This window comes from Myiozetetes cayanensis, unplaced genomic scaffold (genome assembly GCF_022539395.1).
Source record: "Myiozetetes cayanensis isolate MyiCay16 unplaced genomic scaffold, myiCay2020 scf14, whole genome shotgun sequence".
NCBI classification, from domain to species: Eukaryota; Metazoa; Chordata; class Aves; order Passeriformes; family Tyrannidae; genus Myiozetetes; species Myiozetetes cayanensis.
Genome location: NW_026087048.1, coordinates 12,125,610 through 12,145,323, shown reverse-complemented (window position 1 = coordinate 12,145,323; position 19,714 = coordinate 12,125,610). Strand labels below are relative to the sequence as shown.

Below are 19,714 nucleotides of genomic sequence, written 5' to 3'. Positions count from 1 at the left end.
GCTGGCACTGTTGCCTGCCCACTTTCAGCTTGTCCTCTCTGGATCTTGGGTTGTGGAGTGGAGATGAGGGATTACAACCCTGGGAGAGAGAAGGCAGTGGCTGCAGTAAAATAAATAGAGGTACCTGTATTTATGTGCCACACAGAAGCTCAGTTGTGTTGTATTTTAGGGCCTATAAAAAACTGTGATGTTCTGGTACGTGGAAAATGAACCAGTGTGTGATGGTCAGTGATAGGTGTGATGATGTGACAGACAGTGCCATGTCCTTTGAGACTGGAACCTGCAATGCCAGGAAGGCAGCCCCAGGCCAGGGGGCTAAAAGCATGTGTTTTTCTTTGAGGCTGTGTCTTGTCAGAGAACGTTCTAAGCCTTTTCCTCTCACTGCAGACTCTGACTACAGGTTGATTTGACAGATGATGGGAGGTGAAGTGCCTCTCTGCTCACCCGCTGTCAGGGGAGCATTTGCAGCTGTTGGGTTACAGTGTTGTCCATAGATCTGCCAGACATAGGACAGCACAGGGCAAAACACCCCCACGGGAAGGTGCCAGAGGGGTCAGCTGTCCCCCAAGAAGGGCCGAGGCATGCCAAGCCCCAGTGAGTACATCAGGGTCTGGGGCTGGAGCGCCTCAGCCCCCTGCCCTTGGGAAGGCAGCTGGCACCCAGCAGCACGCTTTGCTCGGGGCTGCCGAGCCCAGCCGGGTACTTAGTGGGTCTGCACAGACCTCCCGAGCCCCGCTCCCCATCACCCCGGGATGCTCGGCGAGGAGCCCGTAGCTCCCGGGGCTCGTAGCCGGAGAAGACCTTTCCGTGCGGGCAGCGGGACTCCCTCCGGTCCCGGGCATCAGGGCGCCCGTCGCAGATATACGTCCAGGCTGGAGGGATCGTCCCCGGCTGGGAGGAGCCAGCGGCTCCGCCGCTGTAAACAGTGCGGGCACCGCCAGCGGTTGGGAGATGGATATAAATAGGGAGGCGGAGGGGAGGCAGCCGGAGCGGCGGAGAGGGAGCTGCCTGCGCCTGCCTGCCCCTGCCCTGCCTGCCCCGCTGGGTGCCTGGCAGCCCGGGCCGGCAGCTCCGAGAGGCGTCGGGCAGAGTCCGCGGTCGGCGCTGCCGGGACGCTCCAGGTAAGCGTCTGCAGCGAAGTTTGGAACGCGCCGGTGCCGCTCGTCGATCCGCCGCTGGGTTTGCTCCGCGCCGGCTCCCTCTGTCCGCGCTGCTGCTCTGGTGCCTCGCCGTGTCCGGGGTTGTGTGGAGCGGGGAGGGGGATTCTGCTTTCGTTTTTGCGACGTTAAGTGAAAGGGGGGAAAAAAGGAAAAAAAAAAAACCAAAAACAAACCCGAACAACAAAACCAAAACACATCGAAAGCCAAATGTGCCGCTCGCCGGCTCCGTGCAAAGCCGCGGCGCACGTGTTGCGGGCGGGGGCGGCCCCGCGGCCCCGGGATGCAGGTAGAGGCTGCGGGACCGCCCGGGACGTGCCGAGCGCGGGGAGCCCCGGGGAGCCGTGGCTCCTGCTGCCCTTCGCGCCGGACCCGGAGACAGTCCTGGTCCCGGTGCCGCCGCGGGACGCGCCGTGGAGCAGCGAACGGCGGCAGCGCATCAGGTCGGTACCGCGCCCCTCCGCGCCCCTCCACCTCCCGGCCCCGCCGCCGCTGCCGCCGCCCGTCTCTTGCAGGGCCCTGCCCGGAGGCCGTTCCGCACCTCGCCCCGTGGCGACCCGGCTCCGACACCCGCCGCGCCGCCGTGGTGGGCCGGGGGGCGGCCCTGCGCCTCGAGAGCTCCGCCGCCTTCCACTCCCTCGTCATCCGCGACGGAGGTAAGCGGGGCCGCCGCCGTCCCGGAGCCCGGGTACATCGGGGGGCGGCCCGGCCGTGCCCGCCGGTGGGGGCACCTCCCGGCCCGGCGGTTCGCGCACCCAGCCCCGCTCTGCTCCCCTCGCCACGCAGGGATGCTCGTGTTCGCCGACCGCCCCCACGGGCCGCCCATCACCCTGCGGGCCCGCTACATCCTCATCCACGACGGCGGGGAGCTGCATATCGGCTCGGAGCGCTGCCCCTACGGGTCGCGGGCCACCATCTCACTGTACGGGCGAGCCGCCGAGGGGGCGGCCGTGGAAGGCTTCGGGCAGAAGTTCGTGGGCGTGGGTCCCGGCGGCGTCCTGGAGCTGCACGGCCGGCGCCCCCGCTCCTGGACACTCCTGGACAAGACGCTGCACCCCGGCGGGCTCCGGCACGGCCCCTACTTCTCCGAGAGGCGGTGGGGCAGCCGCGGGCTCAACCTCCGCGTCCTGGACGGCGGCACGGCGCGGGTGCTGGCGGCGGGGCGCTTCGACACCCACCTGCGGCCGGGCGAGGGCCAGCGGCTGCGAGCCTTCCTGGCCCGGCAGCCCCCCGGCAGCGTGGTGGCGGCGGCCGTGGGGGACTCTGCCGCCCGCAGCCTCACGCCGCAGACGCGGCTGCTACTGCGGGACCGCCTGGGCAGCAGGTTCATCGCCCGCCTGGGATACAGGTGAGGCGGGGGCGGGAGCAGAGGGGGCGGGAGCGGAGCCACCATGGACAGCTCCGCTCGGGGCCGCGCTCCGCCGGGGGCTCGTCCCGACCGAGGGGCGGAGCGGGGCTCGGCCCGGCCCGGCCCGCGGGCGGGGGGCCGCGGGTACCCCGGGTAGGGATGCGGCGGGCAACCCGTGCCAGAGGGAGGGAAGTCGTGTCTCGCTGCTTGCTCCCTCCTGCCCAAGATTTCTGCTGGGTGGAGGGTTCGGGATGTCACTGGTTTGCTCATTCCCTGTCTCCTTCAGGCAGCCCTGGGCGTTGGTGGGGATCCTTGGAGGGGATCAGCTCTCCACAGCAGAAGATAAGCGGGAGTATCACGGAAATGGAACAACGGGGTTAGCCATAGCCCAAAGAGATTTCCTCACCTACGACGGCACCCGTTTCACTGTTACTGCTTTCAGTGGGTGGATAAAAGGTTCAGTCTTCCCTGATAATTGCTTGTCTTCTGTTGCTTTACTTTGCTTTTTTTGGCTGCCATGAATCTGAATAGTGAAATGATAATCATACCATAAACTTGGCTCGTGTGGACAGTGACCAAACTAACAGCAGTTCTCTCTCAAAGTAACATTTCAGCTGCCTACAAAGAGATGGCACTGACATATTTAATGGCTAGAGCAGTCCTATCATGCACAGAGTTAACTAGATAAAAATTAAATTGGTATGCTCTTCAGTTAATTGCATGATTCTGCCATGTGCAACTGTAAAAATAATTGATTGCTTCATTTTTCAGGGGTGCCTCATAATGGCTTTAAAGTGGAAGTGACCAAAGGAATAATTATTCATCTGGTGGATGAGGTTACAAGCTGGCTACCTGGTGACCGTATCGTCATTGCCAGTACAGACTATTCTATGCATCAGGCTGAAGAGTTTAATCTCCTTCCTTGCCCTGAATGTAAAAGTAATCAAGTGAAAATTGATGGTATGAAGTATTTTTATCAAACTACTTGTTTGCAGTAACTATTTACATTGTCTCATCTTTTACATTCTATTTACCTTTTTAACTCACGGGCACACATGAGAGCTGAAGGGCCCAACATTATATTGGGACTTGAAAGTTTGTCCAGAGGCAGCAGTCCTTTGTAGCAGCCTGGGGAAGTGTTGATCTCTTCTGGAATCAAATACTGGGTACATCCCCAGAATTGGTGATTTCTTAAATGAAAGGTGTACACTTGCTCAGACCAATACAATAACACAGATGTTGTGCTCACTCTGAATTAAAAGGTTTTTGATTTCCACAGGCAGCCCACTTTATCTTCACATTGGAGAAATCATAGATGGCGTTGACATGAGGGCAGAGGTTGGTCTTCTGACTAGAAATATACTTATTCAAGGAGAAATGGAAGACTCCTGTTATGGACAAAACCAATGCCAGTTTTTCTCTTTTGATACATTTGGAGGACACATTAAAGTGAGTGATTTTTAATGAATGTGCTTGTAGGTGGTTTCTGATAGTTCCTTTCCTTTGTAAGCAAGTGAAAGGATTAATGCATGAAACTAACATGGTGTCTGGGGGAAAAGGTATATCTGTCTATGAAAAAGCGGGAAGTTTGTTGGCCTGTTTTGCAAAGGACTTGCTATAAGTCTGTTCCATTTTCTTCACTGTGCAAAAAGATACCCTTCTCTGGGCTAGAGGGGATTCTTCAGCTGTGTTGCTGTCAGTAGAGTTAATCTGAAGTTAGTTCACAAGATATCACTGAAGAAATTGTGCTTCCTGCAGAGCAAACCTGCTCCTGCAGAGAAGTGCTGGGTCTCACCCGGTTGTGCTTCATGCTCTAGGTGGAGATGCAGAGTCTTGCTGTGGTGGGGGCTTTATGTAAAGCTGCTCCTCCACCAGTGGCTGGAAATCAGGGAGCTGTGCAGGTCTGGGCTAAAATCACTTGACAGAGTAAAAGCTGCCAGGAAATAGAGCCTGGTGGCAAATGCTCCCCCTTTCTGTAGTTGGCAGGAGTACTGTGTCTGTCACTGCTATTGCTAAACACTGCACATGCTGTTTGGCAGCTGCTCCTTGGCAGCCCGTAGGTGTGCAGCTGCTGGCACAGGGCTCTGCAGGTCCTGAGCTGTTGTGAGTGGAAATAGGGAGCTGACACTTCCTCCTGGGATCAGACCCCGTTTTACTCTGCAAACATATTGCCTAATGAGAGAAAAAAAGCCCAAACCTGTTTTTCTTTCTGTGTGTGTTTCTATTGTAATGCTTTACTTGGATCTACATTTGTCTCAACAGATCCTAAGGAATTTCAGCTCTGTTCACATGTCAGGAGTGGAATTAAAAAACATGGGGCAGCAAATCCTGGGCAGTTACCCTGTGCATTTTCACCTGGCTGAGGATGTGGATGAGAGAGGGGGATATGGACGCCCAACGTACCTCGATAACCTGGCTATCCACCACTGCTTCTCTAGGTGTGTTGCCATACATGGAACTCATGGCCTTCTGGTAGGAGACATATTTTATTAGTACCAAGTTCAGCTCTTTGCTTAGCCAGTGCTAAACAGCACAAGCCATTTGTGATGTAAAGAGAAATCAGAACACTGAAATAAGGCACCTTTTCTCCAAGAAATGTACCAGCTTCTCAACTTTATTTGCCTGGTGCTGGGAGTTAGGACTGTTCCTCTGACAGTGCAGTTCTTTGAAATGAATGACAGGTTCTTAGCATAGCCTAATTAATATTATCAAAGGTGTGATCAGATGTAGTGAAATCTTTGCCTTGGTAATTCTGGACAATTTGTGATAATAGGAACTTCCATTTAAAACTAAAGCAAAGGACTTTAAATGGAGTTGACTGAAGCAATGGACCTTTAATTTGCAATGGAGATAAAAACGACAGGGGTTGTTCAAGTCAGGGCAATGTGAAACATATCCAAAAATGTTCACATGACAAAGCGAATGAAATATGAGCAGGACAGACCCAAACGGCCACTTCAGTGCCAGAAAAGACCTCAGGAACTTGGCTTTGACCTAGATCCTCACAAGGGCATTGTAAAGAGGAACTTAAAAAAAAAAAAAAAGTCTTTAACAACAAAAGACATGCATGTCTCAGCTAGAAAAGAGAGATTCCTGCTCCACTCCCAGCATGTCCAGTTGCTGTGTGCTCTGCAAGACCCTGAGTGGTGTTTTGGTGTCTGTGGGCATTTCCTCATTCACTTGGTGTGTGCTCACACAGAGACATTCCCTGAGTTATCCATAACCTCCTGTGTTTGTCCTGACAACTTTTCCTCATTCCTGGAGATAAAGCTGTGTAAGACACAACACAGATGTGCTCTATGTGTGAAAGAGTCCCCCTGATAGGATGTATTAATGAAAATGTGATGCTGGACCTGTACCAGTTGGGAGCACTGTTCATGTATTCTAAACTTGATATATATTGTCCATATCACTCACAATTATTAATCGCCTTCTAATATTCATCATTTGCTCTGTTTGCAGAGCCTGATTCTGTGTAGAGAGCCTGTAGGTTGGCAGAAGAATTGTCTAGTACATATGGGTGTAGTTTATTTCTTTTTCCTCCTGTGGGTATTAAACCTCTGGAATTGAAGTAACTCACCTAGAATGAAAAATTAAGCTTTATGTTAATAATGGTCCTTTAAAGAATGGCACATGGTCTTGCTCTTTATCAGAATGGAGGTTATCAAAAGTTTATCTGGATGTGTGGGATGAAATAGTTGTGAAATCAAGACTCAAAGTGTGAGATCGAGCCCTATTCATGTGACTGCTGAGGGCTTTGAGCTTGTGAATCAGTGAATAGATTTTAAATATGTGATTTTAAATATGTGATTCTGTGTAAGAATTGTGTGGTTGTGATATATAGTCATTAAGAAAAAGAGTGATTAAAATGTAATAAAAAGCCTTGCTTTAAAATGAATTAAAATAATTTGTAGTTCCCAAGAAAAGCATGTGTTTCAAAGCAAGGCAGTCAAATAACAAAGAGGGGTGCCTGCTTCAGCATCAGGCTGTGAAACTCCATCCCTTGAGGCAGAGTAAACCAGCAAGGTGGTTTTCCCCATTCCTGTCCTGAGGGTTTAGAAGATGTAATTGTAGAAGGACACTGGTGGAGTGGTTTGTACTCTGCTGTGCACGGGTCATGCAGAGCTGTCCGCAAGGCCCTTCCCCATCTGCTGCTCCACGTGCCAGGCTGGTGCTGCTTCGCCAGCCGGTGGCACCTTGGGTTCCTGACGGAAGCTGGAAGCAGGCTGTGACCTGCCTCTGTGGCCAGACACATGTCAGGCATGTGCAGGCTGCTGCAGTCTTTCATGTCTGATGTTGCAGTGCATAAAGGTCACTTATATTGTGTTGCTGAACTATATATAATTCAGTGTTTAGAGGCACCTTAGTCATCTGCTCTTGGACGCAGCAGCAAGGCTGCAGCCTGTGTTGTGGACAGTGTTTCATGCTGGCACATGCAGTAACGTGCCCCTGTGACAGTGCTGCAGGTGGGTGCCTCTCCAGGCTTGTATTTTCGATCGGTGGTATGCTGGAATTGGCTGAGGTTTTGTTCTGATACATGGATCCTTATCTTCCAGTGCAAGTGGAAGTGATCTTTTAATCACGTTATTTCTGGTCAGGAGAGTGATCACTGTGGTGTCCTGTGTGTAACCTTTCAGGGCTGCCATGCAATTCTGAAGCTAGGTCTAATCATATTAATTAGAGCTAAAATCTGGTTTTGGATACAAGTCTGGTTTTTCATGCAGCCGTTTGAAGCACAGATTAGCCAAACTGCAGCTAAATGCAGAAGAATGAAACTCTATAATTGAAATGCTGTTTAAGACAATGAGTGGTTTGTTGTTACAATGTTCTTTCCAAAAATAGTCCTCCGTGGCCTCCTTAGCACAGCTTCTGCCCATCACTTGGGAGAGTAGAAGTAGCCAGGCTTATTGATCTTAGCAGGCTGGCAGAGACACTTGCATTTTTGTCTAAATCCATTTCCTAAATCTGTATTTCCCAGACTCGGCTGGCAGGGAGGGACATGTTCAGTGTTGCTGTACTTAGGTTCTCTGTCACCCTCCCTGCAGCTCACTCTGAGCTGCTGTACCTGTGTGCAGGGTCTGTGGATTTCCAACACCCCATCTGTAGAGCTGAGTACCTGGTTGTGTTGTGGTGTATTTTTAACTCTCTTTTGAACACCTCATTGAGGCAGAAACAAGAGCAGCAGATGACAAGTTAGAGGGGTGACTGCCAGGAAAACAATGAAATCCAGCAGAGATATACCTATGGGGACTATACTGTTTGTGACTCCAGATGTTACATACAGTTGCAGCCCACTAAAGGGAAATTACAGGATATGATTCTATGAAATGGATTTATTTCAAGTATCCCTCTGTATACAAAAATAACCAAGTAGGTTAATATTAGTTAATCTTGCAGTCTTACACAGACACAACTGACGTCAACAGAAATTTTGTGTGCCTGAAGAGGGAATATATATATGCTGACAGGGATCATTTGAGTACAAAGTTAAGGTTTCAGTAAGATTTAGTAACAAATAGCTGGCATTTTAACTAGCCTGATCTAGTATTTAAATTTAAAAGAAGGATTTCTGAATTTATCTTCATACGACTGTACATCAAAGGAGGATTGTGTTAAGTCCTCTTGGTCGAATTAGGGTTTAATGCAATATCCCTGAGCATGTCAATTAATATTAAATAGACTGAAACAGTAAAATACCATCTCTGCCCAGGATGATCATTACAGGAATAGAGTGGCCAGGCACCTTCTGAGAACGAAGGAGAAAGAACAGAAATCTTGTTAATATCATTTACTTCACATGGTGCATTTTAAAGAATTTCTTACTTCATTCTGGAAGTGTTTCAATCCTGAAAATTTCTGGATTAACCATGCTAATTTGTTGGTTTGTCATGTGAGACACACTTATATTTATGTATCTTTATGCAGATAGTCACTCCATCACACTGAATCAAATATTCTCTTTTAGAGCCGAGGGCAGTTTTAAATCAAGTACTTTGAATTTTTCCTTTAATTATGCATGTGATCTTCTTCAGAGTAATTTTAATAGCAGTTTTGCTCTATAAGATCAGTCCACAGCCATGCACACTGCATGTGCTTTGAGACAGCTCGGGGACTCACTGTGCAGAGGGGTGGCAAACCCGCTCCATCAGTGTTTTGGGAATTTGTTGCTAAGCACAGCACGTCAGCTGTAGCTCCTGCTGTAGCCTGTATGCTTTTTCCCAGGTAAAAGACACCATTGGCTATGACACCCTGGGGCACTGTTTCTTCCTGGAAGATGGGACGGAGCAGCGCAACACCTTTTATCACAACCTGGGCCTCCTCACCAGGCCAGGGACGATCCTGCCCTCGGATCGCAGCGAGGTCATGTGCCTTGCCATCCGCAGCCACGTCCATGGGAATTACATTCCTGTGCCAAGCACTGACTGCATGTAAGTGCTCCAGGAGCTGTAGCTGGGTTTTGCACTTACATTGTGGTTCATAGCTGGGTCCCAAAGAACAGTGTGGTGAAACTTGAAAGGTGCTATTTAATATGAAATGAGAAATTGTAGCTTTTTCTGCCATTTTTCGTTTTAAAACTTGACTGTGTTTCGCTTGCGAAGATGTTTACTAACACCTGCATGAATTCTAGGCAAGGAATATTTGCTGCTGGTTATTCCTGACACTGCTTTTAGAGAATCATGGAATGACAGAATGGTTTGGGTCAGAAGGGACCTTAAAGATCATTTAGTTCCAACCCCACTGCCACTAGACCAGGTTGCTCAAAGCCCCATTCAGCCTGGCCTTGAACACTTCCAGGGGTGGGGCATCCACAATTTCTCTGGGAAACCTGTGCCAGGGCCTCACCACCCTCACAGTGAAGAATGTCTTCCTAATACCTAATCTAACCCTGCCCTCTTTCAGCTAGAGGCCATTCCCCCTTGTCCTATCACTCCAAGCCTGTGCCAGACGTCCCTCCCCAGCTGCCTTGTACCACTTTACAGGTACTGAAAGGTGCTTTAAGGTCTCCCTGGAGCCTTCTCTTCTCCAGGCTGAACAACCCCCAGCTCTCTCAGCCTGTCTCCCTAGGAGAGGTGCTTCAGCTCTCTAAATCATAAATATGTTAGAGCACTTTGCTCATTTCTTAACACGTTTCAATTCTTTATGAGTAGGATGTTAAGGGCTCCATGAAATCTTTCTGATAAGTGCAAGTTGCTCCAGCCCTGGCATAGGCTGGCAACACAGTTTAGCAGAGGAAATTTGTACTTTTGTGTTTTCTGTAAAAGAATGCAGCGAACAAACTCTGCTTAACTGAATTAAATGCAGTTATTGTTGCTGAAATGCTAAGGTTTCTTGTGTGGTTATTACAGATTTATTTTTCATCTCTTTAGTGGATTTTTGATTATTTAATAGTTAAGGTGGATAAAAAATGTTTGAAAAATCTCTGCCTAGAATGATCAAATTAATTGCTACAGTCATGAAAGAAGGTTTACAGTGTTTTTACGTGTTGTCTTTATTACTGCCAAAGATGTTATCCAATGAAGTAAGACAACAGATGACAATGTTTTCATAGCTATATCTGGCTTCTGTTTGTACCACTACTGATCTTCCCTGTGAAGAAAAACTCCTTGCTGGGACAAACATAAAAATTATATCTCCTTAATCTTCTGCTTAATGAGCTATTTGCAGCTTGCAAGGCCATTTGCTTTGTTTTCCACAAGAGCTTCAGAAATTCATAGAGAATCCCCTAACTCCTACCATTGCCCCTAAAGTTTCAAAAAAAAGACCAAAAGTTTCACTTTCAGACATTTTCCAAATCTGCTTAACTTAAAAAAAGATCCTGGGTTTCCTTCAGCTGCATTGAACAGAGCATGGATTTTGTGTTAATGCTCTCATATAATTTACAATAGGTTCAGCATATGGTTCCATAAATGACCATGTTTGACATTTCTAGATGGTTTCCTTTCCTTAAAGAGTGTCATTAAAAGGTTGTGGGGAGTTGTAAAGTCAATAGGAGAGCTGTGGCTCAAGTCCAGTGCAGTGCTATGAAAATGTATCCCTTCCTGTTTGGTAACTGCTTAGGATCATTTTGATTTTGGTTTTCAGGGCTGTCAGCACGTTCTGGATTGCAAATCCAAACAACAATTTAATAGAGAATGCAGCGGCTGGTGCTCAGGTAAAACCATTTAATGGCAGAGCTCTGCTTTGCCTCCAGTTCCCATATATTCCACTCTTATTGGTGCCATTAGTGTGAGGGCAATAACTGTGAAAGTTTGGATATGTATTTCTGCAACCTTTGTCTCTGTTAAGAACTTTAGATATTTTAAGATACTGTAAGTATTTGCCTACACTACTCCACTGACTTCTCTCAGAATTGTGGCTGGAAATGGTATGGGACATTTCTTAGCAAACACTGATTTTTATTAGTAGTTAAAAGTTAAATGCCCAATCAAATTTTATATTTATATATATAAATATACACTCTCTCCTTGTTACTATCCTTTATGTTTACCCAAACTCTGTTTGAGTTTAATATGCCTGTACAGATCGGCTGTTTTCTAATACACCGCATGAATTTCACCCACTATAAATGCATTTCTTAAATCCATGTGTGTGCTCCCCAGGGACCCACTGTGCATGCCAAAGGATAAGCTGGGAGGTGTAAGAGTTATGGGCTTGTGTGTGTGGCAGGCTCAGGTCAGAAGTCTGACCAGCATAGTGTGAAACCCTAAATTCCCAGGGTAACCTGTATCATTAACTGCAAGGTGCCATTTCTCAGACATCCCTTTGTCTTCCAGGATGTTGGGATATGGTACATCTTCCACCGGGTTCCCACCGGGCAGTCTGAGGGGCGATATCCAGAGGGACAGGCTGAACATACCCCCTTGGGAGTGTTTTACAACAACAGAGTCCACTCCAATTTCAAGGCATGTATATGATTTTTGTGTTTCTATCAATATAATAGTATGGCATAGGGCTGACTGCATGTGCTTCTCTGAAATCAGATGGTTGTGAGTGTCTTACATTTTGATAAAGTTCTTTTTAACACCATACCAAGACACAATCAACTTTCAGGGTAATGGTCTTTTTAATCATTAAAGAGGGAGCTGAGCAGAATGAAGGTCCCACACCAGACACTTCAGTTGAGTGGCTGCATTAGAGGCCATAGGTACACCTACTGCTAAATGAGATTTAAGGAAAGACAGGCATCACACTGAGCACTGCTGTTGGCCACAATGGTGCCAGGATATAGGGGGATGAGCAAAAATCCTTTGTCCCAGGGCCTACTCATCACCTCTGGAAAATGAGACCAAAAATTCAAGGATATTTCCAAGAAAAGCACTTTCCTCCAATATACTGTTGACATAAAAACATAAGCTTGTATGTTATAAAATGCATTTTAAACTCCTTTCTCAGGATTCTATATTGAAATCAGTTCTGTGTGCCTTGTATATTTTACATCTTGGTCTTGGGCAGTTGCTGCTCTAGCCCAAAGCCTGTAAGTTGGCTACAGCAGCTCATGTTCTCTTCTGACTGTCAGGGGACTCATCACTTGTTATTTGAAGCCTTAATTCTTAACAACACTCTTTTTCCAAAAAGTTATCAAGAGCTTGGCAGAGTCCCTTATTGCTTTCTGCGAGGGAGAGAGAGAGTGGGAGTTCAGAGCCTTGCTTTGGGTCAGAAGACAGCCCAAGATGCTGATGTATAACATATGGCAGGGCAGGCTCTGTCCTGACTTCAGCGTGCTACATCCTGTGCTAGTGTCATGCTGAGCAGTGCCAAGTGACACCGAAAGGGAAGAGAAAGCCCAGGCTGCAGGCGCTCCCTGTGCCTGCACGCACTGGCTGCCCACGTTCATTGATAAAAATCTGGGATCTCCGGTCTCTGTTGAGCAATGTGTTAACATAATTGGAGCCGTGTGCATTTTCAGGCTGGTTTGTTTATTGGAAAAGGAGTAAAGACAACAAGAGCCAACCCTGAAGATCCCAGAGAGTATCTCACTGTCGATAATGCCAGGTAAGCACATGCTGTATGGCTGAGTATTTTGGATGGTTGTATTGCTTCTTGGCTTCTGCACTGCATTTAGCAGATCATTAATGCCTCGTTATGGCTGGAACGTCTGAGGAAAGCACACAAGCTATCTCTGATGTGCAGAGGAAAATACTCCACAGATATGCACTGAATTGTTTGTGTTATTGCTGACCAAAAAGGACACACATGCACTTGGGGTTATGAGGACTAAGCAATGAAGCATGTGAAAGGGGATCCAGATTCCATTAGTCCATTAGTGGGTTTGTAAACTCTAACATTTATTACTAATTACCTCGAAGAACTCACATCTGAGAGGTGATGTAAGAGACTGCTGAGACTGGTCTAGGATTAATGAAGAAAATAAGTAGCCTCAAAGGTTTTTGTCAGCTGCTTTGAAACCCCTGAGCTTCCTTTCACAGAGTGGAAGCAGGTAAATTAAGGCCATTTTCTCACTCTCTGCAGTCCTACGGGTGTATGTGAGGAGGCTGTGAGAGAAATCAGCTGCTGCTCCTGATCAAGCCTTGGTTTTTTTCTCTCCTCCATTATGTCCTATCAATGGGATATTGATGTTCCCAATGGGATATAGGATGTTCCCATAAGGCTGAAAGGAAAGGATGACTATGTGTCCCTTCTGAGACTTCCCTGCCAGGGTCACTCCCTTGGGCACTGAGGAGACATGTGCCTTCACATCAGCTGAAAGAAGGGAAGGTAGACTCAGAAAAAGCAATAGTGATTTTTTTCCCCAATTTTTCCGAATCTACCATTAACAGCCAGTATGGCAAGAAACGGCCTGTGAGTAATTGAGATGGGCCCAGTTCCCAGGGTGAATCCTTTTTTCTTTTGACAGCTTCTCTTTCAGCAGACAGAGAAGCATATGGAGGTCTGATCTGTACAGGCAAGGACTACTCTGTTATCTTTGCTGAATGAGATTTTTGAAAGTGCCTAATTGATTTTCTAGCATCAACACAGGGATTCTCAGTGGGCCTTGTAAGGACATCTACAAGAGGATCCAAGTGACTTGGGAAAAATGTTTTCTATGCCTCTAAATCACACTGAATCAAATTAAGAAGTAGCTGTGGGCCAATTGAAGTCTAGTGAGAAATCATCTGCTCGTTTCACTGGGGCCAGAATTTCATCCTTATGAATGTGTCTCATTTTCTGCTTTGTACCAAGGCACAGAAATGGAATCAGGCTAATGACCTGGCTCTAACCCAGACCATATCACCTCCTTAGACCCACCATGCCAATATCTGGAAGCCAAATAAGGTCTGCTGGGCACGACTGCCTCTGTCTGAGGTCGATTCCTGTGTCTCCTGTGCTGTATTAACCAAGCTTCTTGCTTCAGGTTTCGCCCACATCAAGATGCTGATCCTGAAAAACCACGAGTTCCTGCTGTGATTGATGGTCTTATTGCTTTTAAAAATAATGACCACGGTGCCTGGGCCAGGGGCGGTGACATTATTTTCCGCAACTCAGGGTAAGTTACTGTAATGACCTGTTCTATCATTCCCCTCACAGCAGACATAAATAGGTCTGTAGGCAAATTCACTGCAGACATTCCTCAACATTTACACCGCTGTGTTTCTTCTGTCCCAGGTTTTCAGACAATGGAATTGGACTCACTCTGGCAAGGTAATTTCTTAAAATGGACCTTCTTCCCATTTTTCTTCCTCAGTGTAACATGCTCAAGAATGGAAGCTGAGACACTCCCTTGGTAATTAGTATTGGACAGGAAAAAAGCTCACATTTCCCTCTCAGACCACATCAAGTCTTCCCTGGGCAGCCATTAATACAAAGGGCAATTTATCCTTTCTCTTTGTCTCAGCATGTCTGGGGAATACATCATAATGGCTGGATATTTCCTCCTGAATGGGAGGTCTTGAATGGGAGGTCCCGATGCTCCAGCACGAAGCTACCTTGGCACTAACTTGCTGGTTTCTAAATGTACTTTAAGGCAGCTTCTCATAGCAGTGCATGCACCTTCTTCCAAAATAAAGAAAAACTTCTGCTGTGCTTGTGGTATAATTAAAAGTGTTAATTAATCAGTAGTGCTGTGCTGCATGGTAACATGGTGTTTCTTTGCTTGCAGTGATGGGACTTTCCCAACAGATGAAGGCTCCAGCCTGGAGGTTACACACTCAATTTTTGTTGGAGAAAGCAGCAACTTTGGCTCCCAGGGAGGCCAAAACAGCTACTGGGGAAAAGGGGCAAATGGAGAATACAGAACACTGCCCAGAAACAAGTGAGTTATTCTTCTGCCATTTCTTCCTGGCGTGAGCATAAGCTAGAAGAAAAGCCTCAGGAATTAATGTCACTACTGAAGAGTAATTTATACCAGGTGTTTAAATTACTGTACAGGCCAGAAATAATAAGCATCCAAATAAACTCACTCTTTAGGCCAACAGCTTGAGAGCATTCTTGACTGAATGTGTTTGATTTAGTTTTCTCCTTAATTTATTAGTCACTGGAGAATGGATTAAAGAATCTGAAATATACCAAATGGCTTTTGTGTAGTGCTTCAGTAGCACAGCATAGAGGTGATGGTACAGCTCCCATACACCATGACACCCTCTCTCTTGCAAGTGCAGCTGGGAAAACATGGCTGGTTGACAAAGGAGAAATCATTTTTATAGTATCTTCTTTCTTTTTTGATAGCTGTATGTTATTCTCCATTTTCAGCAGCAGAGCTCCCTCACTAGCAACCACAGTGCCTACCCATATCCTCATAGCAAGGTGGGCTTCTCCAAGCCTAGATGTTTGGTTTTGGTAAAGCTTACCAATTATTAAACCTTCCACAAGGTATATAAAATTAAGCAGTAAGCAGTACTCATTAGACATGCGATGCACACAGCCCTGGCTGTACATGTCTCGGCCATAAGTGATAACAGGAGTGGGACTTCTGTGGGACAGTAAGAATAATCAGACCTATCCTCAGTTATTATTGGTGATTTTATTGAAATTGAAAAAAAAACCCCTCTGTTGCAGTTCAGATAAGCTCTAATGATGTTCTTAAGCAATGTGCTCTTGGAAAGGGGTATGACAGAACATCTGAAATCTGTCCTTCTGCAAGTGCTTCCAAGGAGACACTTGCCTCCAGGGAGTCTGACTGCTATCATTTTCCAGTCATGCTGATGTTTTCCTGAGAAACCTGCCTGCCCCGGAACAAGGAACCTGATGGCAGTGCTGACATACAGCCCTTTGGGTCTTCCTCATGGTGATGAACTCCTGAGTGGCTGGGGGCAAGGGCTTTGAACTGCTTTACCCCACCTTGCAAGACTTAGGCAAGCTTACAAGTCATTTTTTTTGGCTTTTGAGCCTCATCCTGTACAGGATCTTCAGCAGAGTTTCATCTTTCATGTATGAAGAAGAGTCTTCAGGTCCCAGTTTTGGGAAAGAAAAGGTGGTTAATGTCTTTCTATGCTGTCGGAAGACTTAGAGTCTTCCTAAGCTTTTAACACAGGACTATGTTGGTATTTATATCCCACAGGACATTCCCTATTCGTGGATTCCAGATTTATGATGGGCCTGTCAGGGTGGCAAGATGCACCTTCAAGAAGTTCACCCCAACTGTTGACAGACACTCAAGTGCCATTGGGTTCTTCATGAAAAACTCCTGGCAGATAAGCCCCCAGAACAATGTGTCACAGATCCTGATGGAGAAAAGTGTAAGTAAGAGAAGCAGAAATGTGTGCTGTTAAATTTGAAAGTTTTTGAAGTTTTTAGAAGTGATGAGAGATCTGTCCCGCAGCAGAATTTCCAAGCTGTGGTGCTTGTTACATTGGCACACACCAACAATTTATTTTGCAACACTTTTTTCTTTTTTTTTTTTTAAATTAATAAGTTATTTAATAGGCAATTAAAATATGATGATACCTTATGCCTGGGCAGACATACATAAAATAATCTGCACTGGAGAAAGTTTTCACCTTGTAACCAGAAGACCCAGAACACAACTCTTAGCTGCTGCAGCACTGCCAGCTGCTGAGGACCTGGGGAGGACCTGGCCTCAGAGGCTGAGAAGGTCACACATGAGATGTCAGGAGTCAGTGAGCTGCAATACAGTTGTTCTACAGAAACAGAAAATGCACTTAGAAGCAAAGCCATGACCCAGTTTCTGGGATCAGCTGTGAAATTCCTGCTGAGCACAACAGGGACTTGCTTTGAGCTGTGACAGCAGAATGAAGCTCTGTATCTCTGCCTTGGCAGGAGCTGTAGGATGCTGAGCAATTCCAGTCCTTGTCCTGGATTCCTGCAGGGATCATGACCCTGGACACTTGGCTTGGGAAATGACAGATTCCACCTGGCTTGCTCCCAGGGGTCATGACCTCTCCTTAGATTTTTTTCAAACAAGGTCCATACTTGTTAGAATGTCCATGAACTGCAGTAACTTTGGCTTGAGGTTTGGCTTTATCTTGAGGAAAATTTCCACTGCTCTGAGATTGACCAATATCACTCACTCTGGCTAGCAGATAGTTTGTCTGTCCCCTCTCTAGTACACTTTAGACCAAGAACCAGAGGGTATTTCATGAAAGGATGGTGTTGACTGCAGTCACTTGACTGCTCCTCTAAAGAAAACATGGTTAGTGTATTTTGGTAAGGAGATCTTAGCTACCTTACATGCTTTATGGAGCTTTGGAGTAAGGGCTAATTTGCTGTACCTTCTTCATGTCCTCCCTTGGGGAAATGGTAATGAGATGGTCATGGGGAACATGAATGAGAAAATCAACCTGGAACTGGGGAGGGGATCCTACAGAAAAGAAGTCTGATCAGTGGAGTGGAGGAAAGTGGAAAATTTCCTCCAGTAATGGCTGTAGGACTCTGTCCAACAGAATGGTTTCAGACAGGTGATATCTATGAACATTAGCAAAGGGGATGATTACACCTTGAATGGCTGAAAATGCAGCTCTTTAATACAATCACACCATTTGAGGCCAAATGAACCTGTTAAATATTCAGCATTTTTTTGTCTGAAAGGCAGTTTAGTACTGCTACATTATTTATTATTATTATTATTTATTACTGCTACATCTTTAAGATACAAGGTTTTCAAAACAAAAATGGCCTGAAGACATCCTAAACTCTTCTTCAAAGCAAATTAAAGTAGTGGAGTGTAAGCCTATTACAAAAAACCCAAACAAAACCAGACCCTAATGACATTATCCCAGAAGTTATTTATTGCATGTACATTTCCAAGAAATATGCATTTTTGAATTTGGCATTTTATGAACTTAAAAAACATCTATGTTTGTAAGCACCTGCATCCCACCAATTTTCACTTTGATTCTGTTTTATCTGGATTGAACCCACATGTGCTACATCTGATTTCAGACTTGAAGGGCCACAGCTAGTTTATTGTTTTGTTGTTCATTGCTATATGGGATAATATATCTTTGACTTGTTAAGATAGAGCCTGTAGACAATTTTAATTAATTTTCCATCTCCATGCTTCATTTTATTACTTTTTAAAGGGTGGCTAAGTAGTAATTCCCTAAAGGAGCTAAGTAGTAATTCCCTAAAGGACATCATTTTACCATAGATTTTTAAGAAGAAATTAAACATTACTGCAAGTTTTATAGTGATGACAAAACTATTAGTCATGCTAAAGCAATAATTGTATAATTAATCAGACTAATCAGAAGACTGGTTAGAAAACAAAATAATAAAGCCAATCAGATCTTGTTTAATTCCAGCATAAAAATAACAGTCAAGCAGAATGGAAGACCTAAACATTACATTACACAAAAAGTATTTCTAGTTGCCTTTCCGTTGACAAAGCTAAATCCCAGATATTATCTGTGCATTTATCATTAACAATATTATTGCTAGGCTTGCTTGTTTGTTTTAAAAAGAGTGCTTTAAAAAAGTTATTTCAAAGCAGTGGAAGCAGTAGTTGGTTTTAACCCAGCTGAGGTCATGGCTGATGGCTGTGGTCTCCTGTAGATCCGTCAGTCAGTAGGACCTGGAGAGCTCAAAGATGGTACAGCCCAGAACAGAGCCATGCCCAGACAGAACACTTGTGCATCGTTTCTAAGAAGACCTGACAGATCTCTTTTTATTCACAAAAAAGCAGCTCGTTCATCCCCCATCCCTTTGGGGTACAGGTCCTGTAGAACGAGGTGAGGAGCTTTTGGGCTCCCATGAACAAGGCCACCTTCAGCAGGTGCAGGAGACTCACAAACTCTCCCAGTTTATGTCTGTTGCTAAAAGTCCCTCTGGTTATTTTGTCCCTGAGCCAGGAGCTCAGGGTGGATTCAAGCCTATTCTACTCCTATATGTACCAACACTGTGGCATCCTGGAAATTACTTGTGCCAAAGAAACCCCAGCAGTCTGTGCTGGGGGACTTTGTGGTCCCCAGAAGAGCTCACAGGGGCCAGTACTGACTTCTGGCTATGGAAAAGTGACTCCCATGGGATTGCAGTCCTGCCTAGTTAGAGATGGGAGCTTCCTAATGTGGACTTTACTATGTTTAGCCTGTGTCGTCTTAGTGCTGAGTTTCTGCGTCAAAGCACACATTTGCAAACAGTTCATGATGGGAAAAAGAAAAGAAGACACTGAGTTAAAGCCTGTTATCTCCTAAAAAAAAAAAGAGGGCAGAAGAAAAAATTATCCCAACCCTACAAAGTCTCCTGATCAAAGGGAACTTGGCAGGGTGAGGGTTTGCATCACTCCAGCAGAGTGAAAGCCATGGGGGCAGACTCCTTGGGTGGTAAAACAGATGAGGATTCACACTGGATGAAAATGGTCTTCTTAAAATGATAACAGTGATACAGTGGTATGTCTTTTGTTGGTAGTTTGTGCCAACACTTGAATTTTAGAAAAAGTTGCAAGTTATTACAATGCTTCCCAGTACATTATTATTTTTTAATTTAGAGAATGCAGTCATCAGGTCTTCCCTGCAGGTGTGTTAGATGTCTGCCTTTGGACAGGTTGAGTTAGCATATTCCTAAGAGATTACATACTCACATAACCATCATCTGCCAGGTCTCTGTGTCAGGCTTCAGACAGGTAATTCAAGTAACCTTTACACCATATCACTCTGAGGTAGTCCACACTTAGTGAAAATTAGGTGTCTGAATAGCAGTGTAGTATCTAGACATGGCCTCTCTCTGCACCCCCTTCTAGCTCATTCCTAGCTCCATGTGAACACACCTGAGGAGCTGAGTCTTTGTTTCTGTGTTCACTTAGAATAAAATACACATT

At 46.0% G+C, this 19,714-nt stretch overlaps 2 protein-coding genes across 5 annotated transcripts in view; both read left to right on the top strand.

The window, feature by feature from the left end:
• The first annotated feature begins 861 nt into the window (after window positions 1-861).
• The window catches only part of CEMIP (cell migration inducing hyaluronidase 1), a 109,261-nt gene continuing 90,408 nt past the window's right edge, over window positions 862-19,714 (top strand). For both annotated transcript variants that reach the window (XM_050309916.1, XM_050309914.1), the window contains exon 1: window positions 862-1,121. The gene's annotated coding sequence lies outside the window, so the exon portion shown is untranslated. The remainder of the gene's footprint in view (window positions 1,122-19,714) is intronic.
• Window positions 1,141-19,714, top strand: part of LOC126637022 (cell surface hyaluronidase-like) — a 50,087-nt gene continuing 31,513 nt past the window's right edge. For 2 of the 3 annotated variants that reach the window (XR_007628163.1, XM_050309917.1), the window contains exons 1-14: window positions 1,141-1,813; window positions 1,944-2,505; window positions 2,792-2,961; window positions 3,277-3,465; window positions 3,785-3,954; window positions 4,768-4,977; window positions 8,728-8,933; window positions 10,588-10,657; window positions 11,280-11,408; window positions 12,413-12,498; window positions 13,859-13,990; window positions 14,110-14,145; window positions 14,603-14,755; window positions 16,001-16,178. Coding sequence is in view for 2 of the 3 variants with exons in the window: in XM_050309917.1 (XP_050165874.1) it covers window positions 1,441-1,813; window positions 1,944-2,505; window positions 2,792-2,961; window positions 3,277-3,465; window positions 3,785-3,954; window positions 4,768-4,977; window positions 8,728-8,933; window positions 10,588-10,657; window positions 11,280-11,408; window positions 12,413-12,498; window positions 13,859-13,990; window positions 14,110-14,145; window positions 14,603-14,755; window positions 16,001-16,178 (2,664 nt within the window). In the remaining variant the exon portion in view is untranslated. The remainder of the gene's footprint in view (window positions 1,814-1,943; window positions 2,506-2,791; window positions 2,962-3,276; window positions 3,466-3,784; window positions 3,955-4,767; window positions 4,978-8,727; window positions 8,934-10,587; window positions 10,658-11,279; window positions 11,409-12,412; window positions 12,499-13,858; window positions 13,991-14,109; window positions 14,146-14,602; window positions 14,756-16,000; window positions 16,179-19,714) is intronic. The other variant, XM_050309918.1, reaches the window with a different exon arrangement.